The sequence below is a fragment of the Crinia signifera genome, chromosome 1 (genome assembly GCF_055691185.1).
Source record: "Crinia signifera chromosome 1, ASM5569118v1, whole genome shotgun sequence".
Lineage (NCBI taxonomy): Eukaryota > Metazoa > Chordata > Amphibia > Anura > Myobatrachidae > Crinia > Crinia signifera.
Genome location: NC_139217.1, coordinates 8,625,912 through 8,644,397, shown reverse-complemented (window position 1 = coordinate 8,644,397; position 18,486 = coordinate 8,625,912). Strand labels below are relative to the sequence as shown.

Here is an 18,486-nt window from a genome sequence, read left to right as displayed (position 1 = left end):
CACCTCCGATCCCGTGTCACCGGCGAACGTTATTCGCCGGTGACACAGAAAACGCTGTGAATGGCTGTTCACACTGAACAGCCAATCACAGCGATCGCCGACGGGGGGGCGGCATCGCAGCCCCCCCTGGGCATGCACGGACATGTCTGCTGTCAGGGACAGCAGACATCGTCCCTCTGTCACTGCGTCTCTAGACGCAGTGACAGTTTTAAGCCATGACGTATATATACGTCAACGGTCGGGAAGTACTTCCCGGCCATGACGTATATATACGTCAAATGTCGTGAAGGGGTTAACATTCGTTTGGTCTTGACAATATATATTTGTCCGCAGCCACAAGTTAACATATATACAACAAATACTGAATTACAATTAATGAACTGTTTAATAAGCATATTATCTTTAATATGTGACCCTTTATCAATATGAGAGCAAACATTTACACCTCCCGTATGGATAACAGCCTTTAATATCAAGCATATTTCGTGAAACCTGACTGTTCCTGGGGTTTTCAAGCTGACTCATGGTCACCATTGATTTAATCGTATTAGATCTTTTATAGATTATTTTTGGTCTATCTTCGAGGTGTTCTTTCAAAATTGGATCTAATTTTAACATATGCCAATTTTTTTCCATAATTTGTTTGATCTCTCTTTGTTTATCATTATATTTAGTAACCAAAAGGCAATTCACCTTATTACTTTGTTCATTATTTGCTTCTTTGCTCTTATATCTTAAAAAAATTCTCACAATCACCTGATTTTGCTCTTATGAGTGCAGACTGGACCAAACTGGGTTCCCTTAATCTCGTCACATATATTTCTGCCTGTTTATCAAAGGTTTCTATATTAGTACAATTTCGCCTAAGGCACAAAAAATGGGAAAATGGAATGTTATTTTTCCGCGATTCCAAATGACAGCTGGAGTATTCTAAATATCTGTTGCTGTCTACTTTTTTGAAGTAAGTAGAGGTTTCTACAGTATTGAGATCTGGAAAGTTTTCAACACTTAACAAAAGATCCAATAATTCTATATCTTTGCTGACTGAATATTTGAGGTCAACTTCAGATTGTATGGATTTAGATTGAGTTCCTCCATAAGTGTTTTCAAATCTGAATCTCCCCCCCCAAAAAAAATAATTAGGATATCGTCAATGTAGCATTTAAACATTTTAATATTTTCTCTTCTTGGACCAATCAGGGTGGAGGTTTCCCAATCACCAATATACAGGTTTGCCAGGGTTGGGGCACATACAGTTCCCATAGCCGTACCCCAAACCTGAACAAACCATTCATCCAAGAACTCAAAATTATAATTTTTTTCTATTGTATTTGTTTATATGTGTCAGCGGGCGCACCTGGACCACGCCCTCTGATTAAGTGTTAACACGAAACGCATCTACTTTCCAGGCTGTCTCTCTTCTGTCTGTTTCCGGAAGGGCCTGGCACACTGTGTACCTCTTGAGGAAAGCAGCGCGGGTCGTATGATTTCTGATGGTGCCCCGGACTGATGTGTAGCTGTTACAGCCTGGTAACATATGTTAAAATCTTGTGGTATCCAGCCCACTGTCGATGTAATATTTGGTATGAGCAAACACTTGGCTTGTATTCTGCGTTATAAGCTTTTTATCTATTAAACTGTTGTATGAACTATGGAGCGCCCGTCTGTTTCTCTATTCTCTGCATATATATATATATATATATATATATATATATATATATATATATATATATATATATCAGTCCAATGAAAAGAGGCACACAGACGTTTTTGCAACAGATAAAGAATCTATTTAGGCATAATCGAGCGCTTTCGGGGAAATGTACCCCGTCCTCAGGATACCTGCCACAAAGTATACAGAACAGACAACACGTGCTCCCCCATCCCCCCGCACATAAATACCTGCAAATGTTAATTACTCACCTGTCGATCCACACGCCGCTGGGTGACGCGGTCCCTGTGTGCCACACGTCACTTCTCCCCACTTCCTGTCTGCAGCCGGCTGCTTGATCTGGAACGCAAGCTTGCGTTCCATAACCTGCTGCCGCCGATCACCAGTAGGCGGGGGATTCAGTCGTCATAGCCCTCCAGGGACAGCTGAATTCCCGGGACCTGCAATCGACAGAGAGTGCACAAGTTTTAATGAATCATACATGCAATGTGAATTGTATGTACAGTGAACAACCAATGAATATAAAAATAAAATAAACATAAGAAAAAATAGAATAAACATAAGAAAAAATAAACATAAGAAAAACGAATATACAAAAAACAATATGCAAATACAACAATGACTAGGGCTCTAAACCAACAATGACTAGGGCTCTAGAGTCTGTAAAGGAGGGCCAATACTGGGATATGAATATACCGATCAGGTGAGACTATTCCAGTTGATCCTGTCATTGAGGCCACCAGGTTTGGTGGTCCCCAACCTCAAGATCCACTGTGTCTCCCTAATTAATAGTTTTTTAGCCCTATCCCCACCTCTTAGGCTCTGGGGGATATGATCAATAATGAAATACCTTAAGGACTCCAGTGAGTGGCCAGCCTGTTTAAAATGTCTTGGAACCGGCTGGTCCACTTCTTTTCCTTTCAAGGTTAGATGGATGGCAGATCGATGAGCTGCCATCCTCTCCTTGAATTTACGTGTGGTCTGACCCACATACATCAATTTACATGGGCATTGGATGATATAGACCACATGTGTTGAAGAACAAGTCAGAACAGATCTGATGTCGCATCTTTTGACACAGTGTGGATGTTGAAAATCCCTACAGCTTATCATAAAAGTGCAGGTAGCACAGCCGCTACACTTATAGCAACCCAGAAGAAAGAAGATATGGTCTTTGGCGCTAGGAACCAGGTGCTGTATCTTGTTCCCCTGCAGCCACCGCAAAAGAGGATTGCCACCCTCTAAAAAGCAAGATATACAAAAAAGATTGCAGGGCGCTCAAGGGTGAACAAGAAATGAACAATTTATTAAAAAACAAAACACAATATTAAAATAGCAGCAAAACAACCATACAATTCATTTAGAACCACACAAATGGTGCACCATTAGATCTAACTCTGGAAAGTATTCATGACTCGAAGCCCTAAATAGATTGTTCCTATCCGTGCTCTTGGAGTATCTACTAGTAGAAACTACTCCATCTTTAACCTCAATGGCCACATCCAGAAAATTAGCCTGTACTTCACTGTGACTATGCGTAAATTTGATAAAAGGGCTTCTGGTATTGATGTCCCCCATCAGATGCAGGAACCTCTTCTCCCCCCCAGTCCAGATGAGAAACACATCATCTATATACCGTAGGTACAGTATGACATGCTCACAAATGTACTGGTTACCGAAGAAGAGGTCCCTCTCCTGTGCGAACATATATATATATTCGCATACGAGGGGGCTACGGAAGAGCCCATGGCACACCCTCGACGCTGAATATAATATGCCCCGTCAAACAAGAAAAAGTTACGGCATAAGGTCAGCTCCAACAATGTAAGGAAAAGCTTGTGATCAAAAAGTATTGGGTCCAGATGTTTCAAAAGAAAGCCTTCCATCGCCTTCAGTCCCCCCTCGTGGGGGATAGAGGTGTACAGGCTGCAAACGTCCAGACAACACATCAGGGCACCTGACGGAATAGTCCCCAACTCTTTTAATTTGAGAAGAAAGGTACTGGTGTCTCTTCCAGTGGGAGGAAAGGTTGTAGAACACTGTCCAAAAGTTGAGACACTGGCTGTAATAGGGAACCACGGGCCGATATGATCGGTCTCCCAGGTGGTCTAGTTGGATTCTTGTGGAGCTTGGGCAACGTATACAGAACCGGTACCACTGGGTGCATCACACGTAACACCTGGACTACCTTCTCTGGTAACAACTTTTTGACCAAGGCTTCATCCAATATGGCAAATAATTCCTTCTGGAAGACCCCAGTTGGGTCCCTTGGTAAACGTTCATATACCTCAAGGTCCGCCAGTTGCCCCAGGATTTCAGATTTATAATCCTCTTTGTTCATAATTACCGTTGCTCCACCTTTATCAGCTGGTCTTATAACTATGGACCTGTCCTTCTCCAGCACCTTAAGTGCTATAATTTCCTTCTTAGAGAGATTTGGACGAATGGTATAAGGGGTGACAAGAAAGCGATCCATCGAATTCTCCACAAGTCTAGTAAATGTCCTCAATGAGCTATTTTGAGAAGGGGGATCGAAGTTGGAGCGAGATGTTTTCCATAAAAAATTATCAAAAATGGAGGTAGAGTTCACTGATAATTTGTGTTGAAAAAACTCTTTCCTTCGTAGATTTCTAGAGAATTTGTGGAGATTGAGTTTCCAATTATAGTCGTTGTGGCAGTTGGTAGGCACGAAGCTCAGGCCACGATCTAACACTTGTAGCTCCACTGGAGATAGAGCGCGGTCTGATAAATTAAAGATCAAACTTTCAATTTGGTTGCTGCGACCGATGCCGCTTTTCTTATTTCTCTAATTCTGGTGCCCCCTATGGGTGGCAGAGCGTTTATGCTGTCTCCAGGATTTCCCCCCGCTGGTCCTAAAGGGACAGCCGCCCCTCTAGTTGTATCTTCCATATCAGAGAACTGAAAATCGCTGTCGCTGCTGGACTTGTTGCGATCAGCGTGGGCATTTTTGCGTTGCCATGGTCTGCGCCTCCTCTGTAGTTTACCACCTTCGATCATCTGCCTCTCACCTCCATACAGCCACGAATAAACTCTATTCTCCTCATAATCGAGATCTACTGTAAATTTCTTGCTCCGTTTAAACTTCAATAACTCCCTTTTGTATGAGTCACATTGTGCCTCCAATTTGGATAGCCAACTGGCATTGGAATCCAATTGTAGCATGTCTTTAAAGTCCTGCTGGAGGGTTGTGATCCTTTGTCTTGTCAACCCCAATTCCCTATTCGCCTCCTCTACCACCAGTATCATGAGGTCGAACGCACACTTGTTCAGTATGGCGACCCATTTTCTGACAAAATCTGGATTATGTCTTCCCACAGTAGGGACATTCCTTACACGGAATCCCCTAGGAATTTTGTGTTCCTTGTAATAATTGGCCAATGATGTGCTATGCAACAAAAAGTCGGTTTCCCGTCGCTTTAGTTTCAACAGCCTATGGTACACATCCTCGATGTTATCAATACCGGTCAATGGTTCCTGGGATTCTTGTGCTAGAATAAGATCAATCTGCTCCGCTGTGTAGCTGAACACTTCGCCCATAGGGGGGGCTGTGGTCCCAGACAGACTTGGTTCTCCCAACTGACTAGATGGGAATGAGTCCATATTGTACAAGCAGTGCCCCCCAAAAAATAAAAAATAAAAACCAAACGAATGTATATACAGTGCTCAGGTGATGTAATATCACTCAATGTGCTGGAAGCAGGCTGAAGCACTTAATAAGGTCCGGGTGCCTTGCAACGCATGTGCATACAGATACACACCAATACATACAGTTCTTTTATGCCAGCACTCCCAATAAAGCTGGACATCCAGTCTGGTGCACTCCAAAAGTATCCAATATCAGTCCAATGAAAAGAGGCACACAGACGTTTTTGCAACAGATAAAAAATCTATTTAGGCATAATCGAGCGCTTTCGGGGAAATGTACACTCTGGGAAATTTTCAAATGGATATATTTCAGCAAAAAAGCTACCAACGTTTCGGGGTGTATAACATCCCTTTGTCAAGGTGGATGTGCAGTAACAATTATACAGTGCACTGTGCTTACCTAAATAGTACAAGTGAGATGAACTGGACGAATCATGCCGTTCTGGCGTGCTGGCGCCGGAGACCAGGAAATGGACTGGAGGAGGAGGAAGTGCTACGCGGCGGTTTACCTGCCGCTGGAACGCAGGTTGAAGCGCAAGCCTCAGGTCTTCATGGGGACCGGCTGTATATTTAATCTGAGCACCGGATTGTCTCTGTGCCAGCAGCGCCTGGTGTGATTGGTCCAATCTACAATGTAAACAAAGATATGCGTGTATAGGTGGTATATAAAACAGTTAAACACAGTGTTAATAACAGTAGAAGATGCATTAAAAATACAAATGCAATATATAAGTGGCAAATAAAATTTTCATACAAACACATGAATACCGCATTCAAATGACACCTAAATGCAAGAACATGGTACCTACTCCAGGGAACTGGCTCTGTTTATAGCCATGTGGGTGGCTGCCTACTGACTCGAATCATGCTGTGTATACTAGGACACTAGGCATGGTACAAAAGTGAGCGTTAGGGCAATCTTAAAGAGTTGTTTAGAAAGTGACAACACAGTCAGTGTCGACTTTAGCGGTAGCAGGTAGACATTACATGAATGAATTTTATGATTAAATTGGGATAAACAAAGGTTCCAAAGGAGGGACAACTTAACGAAAATGGAATGGGTAAAGGACAGCGAGATAAGTACAAAAAGAAAAATAGCACACTGTAGACATTGTATCACTATTATAGTGAAAAGGTGGATGCGTTACGTCATCGCTGAAGGCATCTCTGCATAGGGTTAAATAAACATATCTAATAAGGGACAACTGAACTCAATAATCGGAAGGGGGTGCAGGGACAGTAAGATAAGCAGAGAAGAAAAAACAGCACACGTTATTGCTCTCAAAATAGAGAACACTGGTCGACACAAATGTCAGCATACTTATCGACATTAGGGCCTGTAGGCACCTTGGAGCTGCTAACATGGTGGCCTGCTATATGTTGGCTCATAAGGATGAACTTAAAAGCCATATAACGGGAATTTAACCAATAAAAACTGGAAAGGGTAAAGTGACAGTAAGAGTAGCGGAGAAGAAAGAAAAGCACACAAGAATTAGCTGGTTTCTCACGAGGCGATGCACACAAAGGTCAGCTAATTGCTCATAAGAAGATGGCATAGCTGAATTTGTCGTTAAGCCTGTGTGGCTTAATGCTATTCAGTTTATGGATCCAGGTTGCCTCTCTTTTTAACAGAAGTCCTTCTCTGTCACCCCGACGCAAAGATTCAGGGATGTGGTCCACAATTGTGTGCTTTTCTTTCTTTCTTTCTTTCTTTCTTTCTTTCTTTCTTTCTTTCAGTCATCGATATAACGATAATAGTGTAAAATTCTCTCAGAAATATATAGATTATCGAAAAACAAATCTTGCTCGAATTGAAACATGAAGATGTTTGCATATGAGGGGGCTACCGCCGCCTCCATGGCACATCCAGATGTTTGAATATAGAACTTGTTACAGTACAGGAAAAAATTCCTAGTCAAAATTAATTCTAAGATTTGTAATAAAAAATTTACATTAGGACCAACAAATTCATCTTGCTGTGCAATAAAGTGCCTGACAGCGGCTAACCCCATCATGTGTGGGATCGCCGTGTACAGGCTAACTACATCCACTGAAAATAAAGTAACATCATCATCAAATTTGGGGAGATCATTCAACTTAATGAGTAACTAGGTGATTCATCGCGCCCTACGGGCGCTCTTCACACCGGTGTAAGGGGCTGCATCCCCTTAATTTGTGAACGTTTGTATATGAGAAATAAGGTTAGAATTGTATGAAAGATGCCCTGTATTGCAACATGGCGCTGGGGGACAGGACTAGTATTCTGGCCGCGTCGCCCGGTGGTTGCTTAGCAACCAGGGGATGCTGGGCGGTGCGTGCTCGGCCACCTGATTTAAGTGTATAATCACTGGTGGCTGGTCCGGTGGTGGCTGATTAACCAGAGGATCCTTTTTAAGGGATCTGGCCCAGCTCAGCCCCGCCAGTGATATTGTTCTTTACAGTGTGTCTGCAGCATGCTGTTGTCCCGTCTTCAAGCATCCTTATGCTGGGTAGTCCTGTCCAGCCATGGTCCAGTCTTTGTCCCATCGTGGTCCAGTCAGTGTCCAGCCGTCTTCTTGCTGCTATCCGCGTCCTGATCCGGTCTCAGTGTCCAGTCTAGGTCCGGTTACGGTCCCATCTTGGTCCGGTTATGGTCCCGTGTTTGTCCGGTCCTGGCCCAGTTTTGATCTGGTTCCGTCTTGGTCAGCGTATCACCATCCAGTCCTGTCGTGCACGTTACCATCCTGTGCTGCTGGAAGGTTTGGTCTGGTCACGTAAGTGCTCCAGTGGAGCCCAGTTTCTTATCTTTCATTTCTGTGGGCAATCTGCCCATTATCCTTCGTTATTGTTATTATTATCCTAGTCCAGCTCTCCGTGATTCAGAGAGGCTCACGTTTGTGGGCTCACGCCAGTTTTGGGGTACCATTATTGTAAGCGTACTGTTTTGTGTTGGCATGTGTTTTTGTGTGGTGGCACCCCGTTATTACTTTGTACGGTGCCTGTGACTCGGTCACACTCCCAGTCCTTGGCCTGGTGCCACTAGCCAGGGTGTTCCATCCAGATAGGCCCTGTTAGTTAGATCATCCTCTTGGCCCAGTCCCTGATGGTCGCAGCATGTTTATAGCATCGTAAAACCTGGTTGCATTGGCGTTGGAGCGGGCTTCGAACGTGGCGACTACAAGAGAAGCCTAGCACCTTGCAACCTATGGTCAGCTGCCCGGGACAGCCAATAGAGTTAGAGTAGGGCTTTGCCATGGCCATTCTAAACAGCAGTCCTGGCTGATGGCTCTGGCCACCACCACTGATTGCACGCACCCGCTCACGTTACACAGTAAGCATCAATGGAGGAAGCAGAAAACCACAGGCTGTACATTGGAAGAAGCAGGGTAGGAGTATAACAGAAGATTAGGGGTGTTGTAAGGAGGATTGGAATTTATTTGATAGTGCAGTAACATGATGGGTCAAATGTAATAGTATGTGATAATCAGAAAGTTAGACTTTTTCCCTAATTTTTCCAATTTTTCATCTTCTGACTGTAGTCTGTGGGACATTTTCCAAAATGTACAAGCTTCAGAATCTGTAAAGAACAAGGAGAACAACGTTATGCACTTATAATATAATATACAAACGGGGTTCCAATGGGACTCCAATTGTGTTTTTCATTATTTACATTTCTTTTTTAAGAGCATTTTATTAGCCTAATGACACAGTATTTATCTTAATCCAAATAGAAAAATCAGGAGTAAAAATGTTGTTGTCCTGATGTGTGGAGGAGATTGATGGCAGCAGGAAGCCACAGACTGAGAGTAATATAGTGAAAGGAACATTTAAATTATTTAATTAAGATGTACCCCAGACACAGGTGAATGGTGTTTGTGGTGTACAATGTGTCTCTATGTGTAATGAGTCTTAGACATACAAGTTTTTCCCTATTACTGTATAATTTTTTATCACTTATGAAGTAACATAATTTGCTCTCTTTCCGCACATAGACCACCACATAATATCTATTGTGTCAGTAGTTCGCTTATAGCAGGCAAATCTAATATGTTTTAATTAATTTCCCCTCTAATGCTTAGGTAATGAAAATGACCATGGCCTGAATGTATCATCAAGTCAGAATACCAAATATGGAAGAAAACTGGAGAAAGTGCCAAGTTCTGAAATTTCAGAAAAGGCTAAGTTCATTCTTACTGGCCAATTGCTGACTGTATTGGTACCATCCGTGTCCACCGTGGTGTTCATCGTGGCTCTGCCTCTCAATGTTCTGGCCATCATCATGTTCCTCTGGAAGATGAAGGTCAGGAAGCCAGCGGTGGTCTACATGCTGAACCTGGCGGTAGCTGATGTGCTCTTTGTTGCCCTGCTGCCCTTCGCCATCACTTACCGATTCTCCGGGAATAACTGGGTGATTGGAGATGGGATGTGTCGCTTCTACATCGCAGCGTTTTACTGCAACATGTACTGCTCCATCCTGCTCATGACCAGCATCAGTGTGGACCGATTCCTGGCCGTGGTCTATCCATTGCAGTCTCTCTCCTGGCGTACCATGAGCCGGGCTTGGCTGGTCTGTTTCTGCATCTGGGTAATATCCATAGCCGGCACTGTACCACTGCTCATAAGAAAGCAAACGCAGGACATTGCCACATTGGGTATCACGACTTGTTACGATGTGCTGGACCGTAATGATCTGCAGAGCTTTTATATTTACTATTTCCTCACTATTATCTCTGCTTTCTTCTTCTTGCCCTTACTCATCACTGTTGTCTGCTATATCAGGATCATCCATAACCTGAGCTCCTCCAAACTAGGAAACACACGTAAGAAATCTCGGGCTTTGTTTCTGATGGTCACTGTGCTCTGTGTGTTTGTCCTCTGCTTTGGGCCAACAAATGTCATCTTCCTAATTAATTATCTTTATTTCCACAAGGAATCTAATCCGAGGCTGTATGCTACCTACATTCTGTCTGTGTGTATTAGCAGCATCAGTTGTTGCCTTGATCCTCTTATCTATTACTTTGCTTCCTCCCAGTCTCAGAGATATGTGTACAGCCTGCTGTCTTGTAGCAAAAGTGGAAGTAGACCGAAACAGAAACACCAGATGATTATTCACACAAATCAACCTGCTGGGCGGGCTCTACTGGCATAACTGCATAATGATAATGGTGGCTTATAGCTTCTGCATATTTGAATGCCGGTGCCCCAATAGAAGGCTTAGGCCCATTTCATTGTATTTTACTCTTACATTATAATAAATGCTCGAAAAAGAAGGAGTCTGCATCTTGCAAGGCAAGAAAGATGGAAGAGGAGGGTGCCAAAGAGAGTATGCCAAAGGGTTGATCTTCTCTGTATGATGCAGTACCTGTCCAACTGGCCAATCAGGTGTTACTTTGGATCTATGCACCCTAGTGATCACCGCTACTCAGGGACATGTGGTGAGATAAATGGCTGAGGAGTCCCTGGCAAGTAACAGAGCCAGATTTGCACACAATATATGAGCCCAAGGGTACATACTGGCATCATACACATGTGCACCAGTATATACTGCTGGAGGTATGCTGAGTTTTTATAAGAGATGCACAATAAAAGTAGCCAGGTGAGGCACTGCCTCACCTGCCGTAGACATTTTTCTCTAGAGCTTTGACTATGTATTTTTAGTGTTGTTCCCAGTGTTGGTGCTTGTGGGTCAGTGGTGGAAGGATTGATTAGTGGCGGAGGCGAGATAAAGTTTCTGCACATGTGCGCTGGTATTTATTATTGAAGGTGCAGATAGGAAATATGGCAATTGAAACAATGCAATGAATATAGTATGAGCAAATGGGAATAATCTATGTGGAAGCTGAGAGTCCGAGCAGTAAGGTGAGTAGTATAAGTCCAGTAAATAACACAGGGAATTGGTAGTAGTGCTGTAGAAATATAAAGTAACCTGGTTTGCTTGACAGGAGAATTGCACTGATAATCTTCAGCCCTAGATGGGTATACATGCTGGAATGAACAGGTTGTTGCTCATTTGCACCTGCTGGTAGTCTCTGCCGCACTTAGTAGTGGTAGCTTGTACTGCAACTTGGAAACTGGAGTCGGGTCGGTGGGAGCAGTAGTTCCACAGAGGGTAATTGGAGTAGAGACTCAGGGACTTGGAAAGGAACATGATGAATAGCCAGCAGGAGTTTACTGACTGGAGGAATCACACTGAGAGACGAGCAGGAACAGGTAACTGAACTGAGACAGAGCCAGGATACTTGTAGCTGGTAGCGACTTGTAGTCTAAGGCAAGGTTAGCTTGGTATAGCTGAGCTTTATATCACAGGGTTTGCAGACATTGGTGGAGCATGCCAGGGGAGGCGTGGCCATGATCAGGACTGAATAGCTCCTAAGCAGCAGGGACACTAGGAAGCAGGCAAACGGGAGCGTTCCAGCGTGAGAGAGGTAACAGTGCTGTATGCCGGTTCATGACATCAGACACCCATGCGGCTTGGAAGGATTAGACCTGTGGAATTATTTCACCAACCTGGGGGCATGGACATCAGTAGCATCAACCCAACACCTCTCTTTAGGACCATACCCGACCCATCAATAAGATACTGAAGATGGCCATACTGGATCCGAGAGTCTACCACCTTCTCAATCTCAATGCCCAGTTGAGTTTGAACCTTCAGACCAGCAGGAAGAGTTCTTTGGAAGCAGTTGAGAAGTAGAGGGCTGAGGAGAGAAATTTGGAAGGCGTTGGGTATCTTTAAGTAATGTTGTAACTGGAGCTTGTATACCACCAGGCTAATAATTCATTTCACTGAGACAGGGCTGATGAATCTAGGAGCGTACTTCATCGAAGACTCTGCCACCGACCTTTAGACTGGAGACTGCACATCTCTTGAGATCAGCGAAAAACTTATAATGCTGGGAAGCCTTCTTAAGGGAAGTGTGAATTTTCTTCCAAATCTGAGAGAACTGCTAGAGAGCAGAAGACACAGCCAGAACATCGAAGGCTGTAAGGTCTTAAAAATCAGGAACTCAGGGATGTTGACCATAGACAGCAAAAAATTGAGTGGTCTCAGTAGCAGAATGATAGTGGAAATTATGGCCTTTATTCAGATCTGATCACAGTACAAATTTGTTTGGAAAATGGGCAAAACCACGTGCACTGCAGGTGGGGCAGATGTAACATGTGCAGAGATAGTTAGATTTGTGTAAGTTATTTTGTTTCTGTGCAGGGTAAATACTGGCTGCATTATTTTTACACGGCAATTTAGATTTCAGTTTCAACACATCCCACCCAAATCTAACTCTCTCTGCACATGTTACATCTGCCCCATCTGCAGTGTAGCGTGGTTTTGCCCATTTTCCAAACAAATTTGTACTGCGATCATATCTGAATGAGGGCCTATGTGCGAACTCCGGCAATGGAAGGAGACTCACCCAGTCCTCCTATGAAGAGAAAAGGGAAGGGATATGTAAGATAAATCGTAAATATCCAGAGAGCGCCACACAATCGGAAAAAGTTATTTTAGTAATATACAATATAAATACGATATAAATACATACAATATAAAACTATACCATCAGTATAGACTTTTTAACCCCTTCCCGACATTTGATGTACATTTACGTCATGGTCGGGATGTACTTCCCGACACATGACGTAAATGTACGTCATGACTTCAAAGTGTCACCGCGTCTAGTGACGCGGTGACAGAGGGACGATGTCTGCTGTCCCTGACAGCAGACATCTTCCCTCATTGCCCAGGGGGGGCAGCGATGCCCCCCGCCATGGGCGATTGCTGCGATTGGCTGTTCAAACGTGAACAGCCAAAAGCAGCGTTTACTGTGTGATGTGCATAATTTTGAGTTTGCTGCCCCCTAGTGTCCCAAAAAATTAAAAGCAGGTTGAAATAATGATGTAATAATAAAGTATAGATATGGTCTTTGTTAGTTATTAACTATTTTGAGTGGTATGATTATTTGTCTCACAAGCAGAAAATTTAACATTTTGCAAATTGCAAAATGTTCATTTTTTTTACGACATTTTGGTATTTTTCACAAAAAAAAAAAAACTGTATCGACCAAAATTTATCACTAACTTAAAGTACAATGTGTCACGGGAAAACAATCTCAAAATCACTCGGATAAGTAAAAGCAAAAAAAAGTTATCCCCACTTAAGTGATACCTGTCAGATTTGAAAAAAAGGCCTCTGTCAGGAAGGCAAAAACATGCTGCGTCGGTAAGGGGTTAAATAAAACAATAAAATAAAAAAATGACATACAGTATACATGCATACACTCCTCGGAAATGGTTTTAGCATACGGTTGTCCTGGTAACCAATAGTTCCAATATTCAGAGAGCTCTCCTTATGCAATAAATGAAGGTATTAATATTTGAATGCTCCCTGTGCTCGGTAATACGATATTTACTTGCTGACAGATGGAATTGGTAGCCGGTATTAATAGTCCGCTCTGTCCGCAGACAGCTCCAGCTACCCCGACACCATTCGCCGCCTGTTGACGATCCGCTGATTCCAGTGAGCAGGGAGCGAGCCACCCGCCTTCGGCAGTCAGCTGAGATGGAGAGCGCTGAACTGCTGGAAGCTGCTGAAGTTGGATAATAAAGGCAAACTCACCCAGGCTTGTTGGTTCTTTTATATTCAGCCGAAACTGGCTAGCGCTGTTGATGTCAGAACGCTTCTCAGCACTGGGGAGACTCCTGTTGAAATGCAGCACCGGGAGTTGGCAATTTGAATTAAGGCAAGTGCAGGTGGTTACATAGGTCCAGCCAAAGGTGACTATAAACCGGGTGCATGCAGACTCTGCCCCTTGATGTGTTTCTCCGCTATGGCAATGTGCAGCGGTTTCTTCAGAAGGAAAAAAAAAATCATGTGAAGAGGAGTCATTGAGTCTAAGGAATGTCTTAAGATCTTGATTCATCCTCTCTGTGAATCAAGAAATTCTTAAGACAAGATCTTAAGATCTTAATTTGCAGCACGGTACAGTGAGCTTTCCAGAAACTTACCATGCATTGGACTCCGCGGTCAGATATAATTTTTCTGGGTGGACCATGGAGAATAAAAGTCTCTTTAAGGAAGACTTGAGCCAACTGAGGAGCTGACAGTAGACCTCGGAGAGGGCCGAAATGGGCGATCTTCGTGAATCTATCTACGACTATCAAAATGGTATTGTAGCCATCGGATTGTGGAAGCTCAGAGATAAAGTCCATAGATACATGAGACCATGGGTGATTAGGAATGGACAAAGGTCTTTATTGCCCAGCGGGAGCCTGGCTTGATGTTTTATGCTGAGCACACTTAGGACAGGTAGCAATAAACTCTTGTACATCCGCCTTCCTATTTGGCCACCTGTAGTTTTGCGACAAGAACTTATGTGTTTTGGACACCAAGATGCCCATTGAACTTGGATGTATACACCCAAGAGAGGAGACTGGGATGGATATCAGGGGTTTCAAACATTTTCCCAGGAGGTGGAAATGGAGAGACTTGAGTAGAGGTGAAGACAATCGGATTCAGGATGGGATGTGGGGTTGAATCTAAAGATTCTTCATCTGGTCCCATTAAACGAGATAGAGCGTCAGCTTTAACATTTTGTGAAAAACAAAGCAGAAAGCAGCGCTTAAATGACATTAAATGAAACAACATTTTGTGAGCCTGGTCAGAACTGAAGCTTGAAATTGAAACAAGAAAAAAATAATGACCAGCGAGACTGACGAGGGTTGAGACACTGTACAGTTTTCAGATAGTAGGTTCTTGGTGTATATTGGCACTGGGAACTTAGCTCCTTCCAAGAGATACCTCCACAGCTCTAGAGCTAATTTAATATCCAGGAGTTCTTGGTCTCCTATGGAGTAGTTATTTTCTGCATGAAGGACCTTACATGAATAGATCCCAAATGGGTGTATCTTGCCATTGGCTCCCACTTGTGACAAAATGGCACTTACTCCAATAGTGGAAGTGTCACAAACCGCTGCAAGCAGGCCAGGTTAAGACCGCGTCCCTTACCATCCCGGTGGTCCACGCTGCGGTTAAGGCCTCTGGTCGGTATTGTCCCATGTCGCCGACACGCTGGCTCCGGGCAGCATGGACGCCGCCATGACACTTGTGCTCAGCTGACAACTCTGTCCAATCCCACTGACCATCAGGGTGACTCCTGACCCGCACACCTGTTCTGCAATCAAGGTGTGTTCAGACTTCCCCAGTGTTGATTGGTGCTGCGGCTGGCAGCCAATCAGAAACAAGCAAGGGGGATATAGTTCAGGTCCTTGGTCTGGAGCCTCACCTTGAACAATTGCTTTACCTGCTCCAGAGTTGCTCCTGTGTGTCAGAGAGAGTTCCCAAGGCTCCCGGATATCCAGGTTTACCTGTGTCCTCGATTCAGTGCTATTATACTTACCTGGTCTTGTCCATCTCCAGATAACTCCTGCGATTCCATCTCTGCAGTCGAGTAGCGGGTGTTCCGCTAAACACCCTGTCGGCCATCGGGTCAGTTGCCTCTGGCAGAGACTGTTTACATCTAGTCCTGCTCCTGCCGAAAGGCTCCGTCGACACCTGCGTTGACGCTTGGCTACTGCGCATTCATAGTGACTGTTTCCATCCACGTCCTATCCAGTATCACCAGCCAGTATACCTGTGTCACCTGACTCACGTCAACAACTCCGTCGACATCCCAAGTCAGCAGTTCCCAGTCCCAGCCTGCATCCAGAGGACCAGGGCAGGGGGCCGCGACCTGCTTGTCAGACGCAACTACAGATGGGGCAGGTCTCATCATTGCAGGGGATGGCGAAGGCGACGCCAGCTGCCATCCCCCGCCAGCCGCCATCTGTACAGCGAGAAGGGGACGCGCGCGCACAAGATGCACGCGCGTCCCCTTCCGACGGCGCTTCCATCGCTTCCCCTGGGTCACCACCGGCTTGTCTGCGGTCACCCGGGGTCCCCGCCGCCTCCCCGCACCCCCCCTAACCCTGTCGTCTCCCTGAAGCGGAGACGGACAGGGTTCCCGTCGCCCCGCCGACGGAAACTGAGACGCGTGTGAGACGCACGTGCGTCTCAGTCAGATGGCAAAGAAGAGCCCGGCCCCATCTGTAAGTCTAAAGTCCCCTGCGGGACTCACTGGTGAACACCGCTGGCAAGTTTAGACTCAGCGCCCCTGTTCCTGGTCTCCGCCAACACTCTGGCTCGCAGTGCTAAGTTATTCCTTGTATGTCCTATATAAAGCCTCTGCTACCCTGCGCCCTCCACTGGTCCACCACGGTCACAGCCGGGAACACAGAAAACCCCAGAGCTGACAGTTTGTTCAAGGCCGATGGACTTGGCTCAAGACCCAAGCGTGGGACCAGCGGTTCTCCAGAATGTCACCGTCAGAATGGAGACCCAAGAAGCCACTCAGCAACAGGTGATCAAGTTTCTGCAAGATGTGGCCGACCATTTAAATACGTTGCAGCAATCCCTGTTGACATATGTGTAGGCTGTTTAAGGGAACCCTTCACCGCCGGCTTCTTCCTCCTGTCTTCAATTGCCGATACCCTCCAAATATGACCGCGATCCTAAGAATTGCAGAGGATTCATCAATCAGTGCCAAATACAGTTCGAGTTACTGCCACATAATCTTCCCACCGCCAGGATCAAGATAGCCTATATCATATTCTTATTGACTGGTGCTGCTCTTAACTGGGTCTCACCTTTGTGGGAGAAATCAGATCCACTGCTGGCAAACTAAGACCAGTTTATTAAAACTTTTCGCTGCATATTTGACCTACCAGGATGCTCTGCTTCTGCATCCACAGATATCTTAGGGTCAAGCAAGGGTCCCGATCCATGGGACAATACGTGATCCAGTTCCAAACTCTGGCATCTGAGTTACAGTGGAACAACGAAGCCCTGACAGCTGTGTTCTGGCTGGGGGTATCAGATCGTATCAAAGACGAACTGGCAACCCGGGATCTTCCAGATTGGTTGGAAGATTTAATCTCCCTGTGTGTCAAGATTGATTTGCGCCTCCGAGAGAGAGGTCTAGAGAAACAAAAGAAGTTAATTCCCAAGGTTACTCCCAGAGTACGTTCAGAGTCTCCTGCCCATGAAGAACCAATGCAATTAGGTAGATCACACCTGACTCCTGAAGAGCGCACCCGTAGGCAGCGCAATCGACTGTGTCTTTATTGTGCTGCTCCCAGTCACTTCATCAGTGAATGTACCGAGCGGTCGGGAAACTCCTGGGCCTAACCTGTAAAGGAGAAGTCAGGTTAGGTCGTTTAGCGAAATCTCCTTCCAGTACCGATTTTGTACTTCCTGTATTTCTCGAGACTCCTGCTGGACTCAATCCAAGTTCAGCCCTGACAGATTCAGGGTCTGCAGGAAATTTTATCTCACAAGACCTCGTCACCAAGTTACAACTTCCAGTGGTGTCCATCACTCCTCATCTCTCTGTTACAGCAAAATTCCCGGCAGTGAAGTCTGTTTTCGTACCAGGCCCGTCCACCTGAGGGTTGGTACCCTGCATCAGGAGCTAATTGAGTTCCTGGTTATCCCGAAGGCATCTTATGACATTAAAAAACAAAAGGGATGGTACAGCTCTGTGCTTAATATTAAATTTATAATTTTATTTAAAAAATAATTTCACAACTTTAAATATATCAATGTGGCCAACATTGGGACAAACAAGACTTACAAACATGCAATGGACTCTCCCCTCAAAAATAGGATCCTTTGTACTCAGTCAATTGTTAGCAGCATGCAATTTTGTTATAATAAATGAGGGTTAGTATTGTTTAGAAAAGTTAGTAGATTTAGCCTCTGATTAATTACCGGTACTGATATTTATGAAAGTGCACATTCATTAAGTCAATAATTAAGTGGTATCCGGATGGGCAATAGGGGTCCAGTTTGCAGTCTCCAACCAAGCCTCTCCGACCACTGATTGTGATGTTTGAAGCAGTCCTATCTGAGATGGTATGGTGGTTCTGTTAGGCGGCAGCCTCTCTCCCCAATCCTTAATCCTCTACGCGTTTCTCCGCCTTAGACTGTCAGCGGCTTCCTCACATACCTCCTGAGGAAGCCGCTGACAGTCTAAGGCGGAGAAACGCGTATAGGATTAAGGATTGGGGAGAGAGGCTGCCGCCTAACAGAACCACTATACCATCTCAGATAGGACCGCTTCAAACATCACAATCAGCGG

The 18,486-nt window shown here is 44.7% G+C and overlaps 2 protein-coding genes across 3 annotated transcripts in view; both read left to right on the top strand.

Moving 5' to 3' along the window:
• Window positions 1-18,486, top strand: part of LOC146025425 (uncharacterized) — an 886,407-nt gene that overhangs the window by 306,813 nt on the left and 561,108 nt on the right. The gene's annotated exons all lie outside the window — the stretch shown is intronic.
• Window positions 5,773-16,850, top strand: LOC146025565 (proteinase-activated receptor 1-like). The gene is made up of 4 exons (XM_083155526.1): window positions 5,773-5,949; window positions 8,025-8,091; window positions 9,397-10,395; window positions 16,684-16,850. The coding sequence occupies exons 1-4, from the start codon at window positions 5,773-5,775 to the stop codon at window positions 16,848-16,850; spliced, it is 1,410 nt and encodes a 469-aa protein (XP_083011652.1).

What these genes read in the sequence shown, in the direction of transcription:
- LOC146025565 (XM_083155526.1), top strand. Translation starts at nt 5,773, where the DNA reads ATGCCGTTCTGGCGTGCTGGCGCCGGAGACCAGGAAATGGACTGGAGG. An exon ending in GGAAGGTTTGGTCTGGTCAC is followed by an intron (nt 8,092 to 9,396) that starts GTAAGTGCTCCA and finishes TCTAATGCTTAG; the next exon opens with GTAATGAAAATGACCATGGC. An exon ending in GTCTTGTAGCAAAAGTGGAA is followed by an intron (nt 10,396 to 16,683) that starts GTAGACCGAAAC and finishes GTCAGAATGGAG; the next exon opens with ACCCAAGAAGCCACTCAGCA.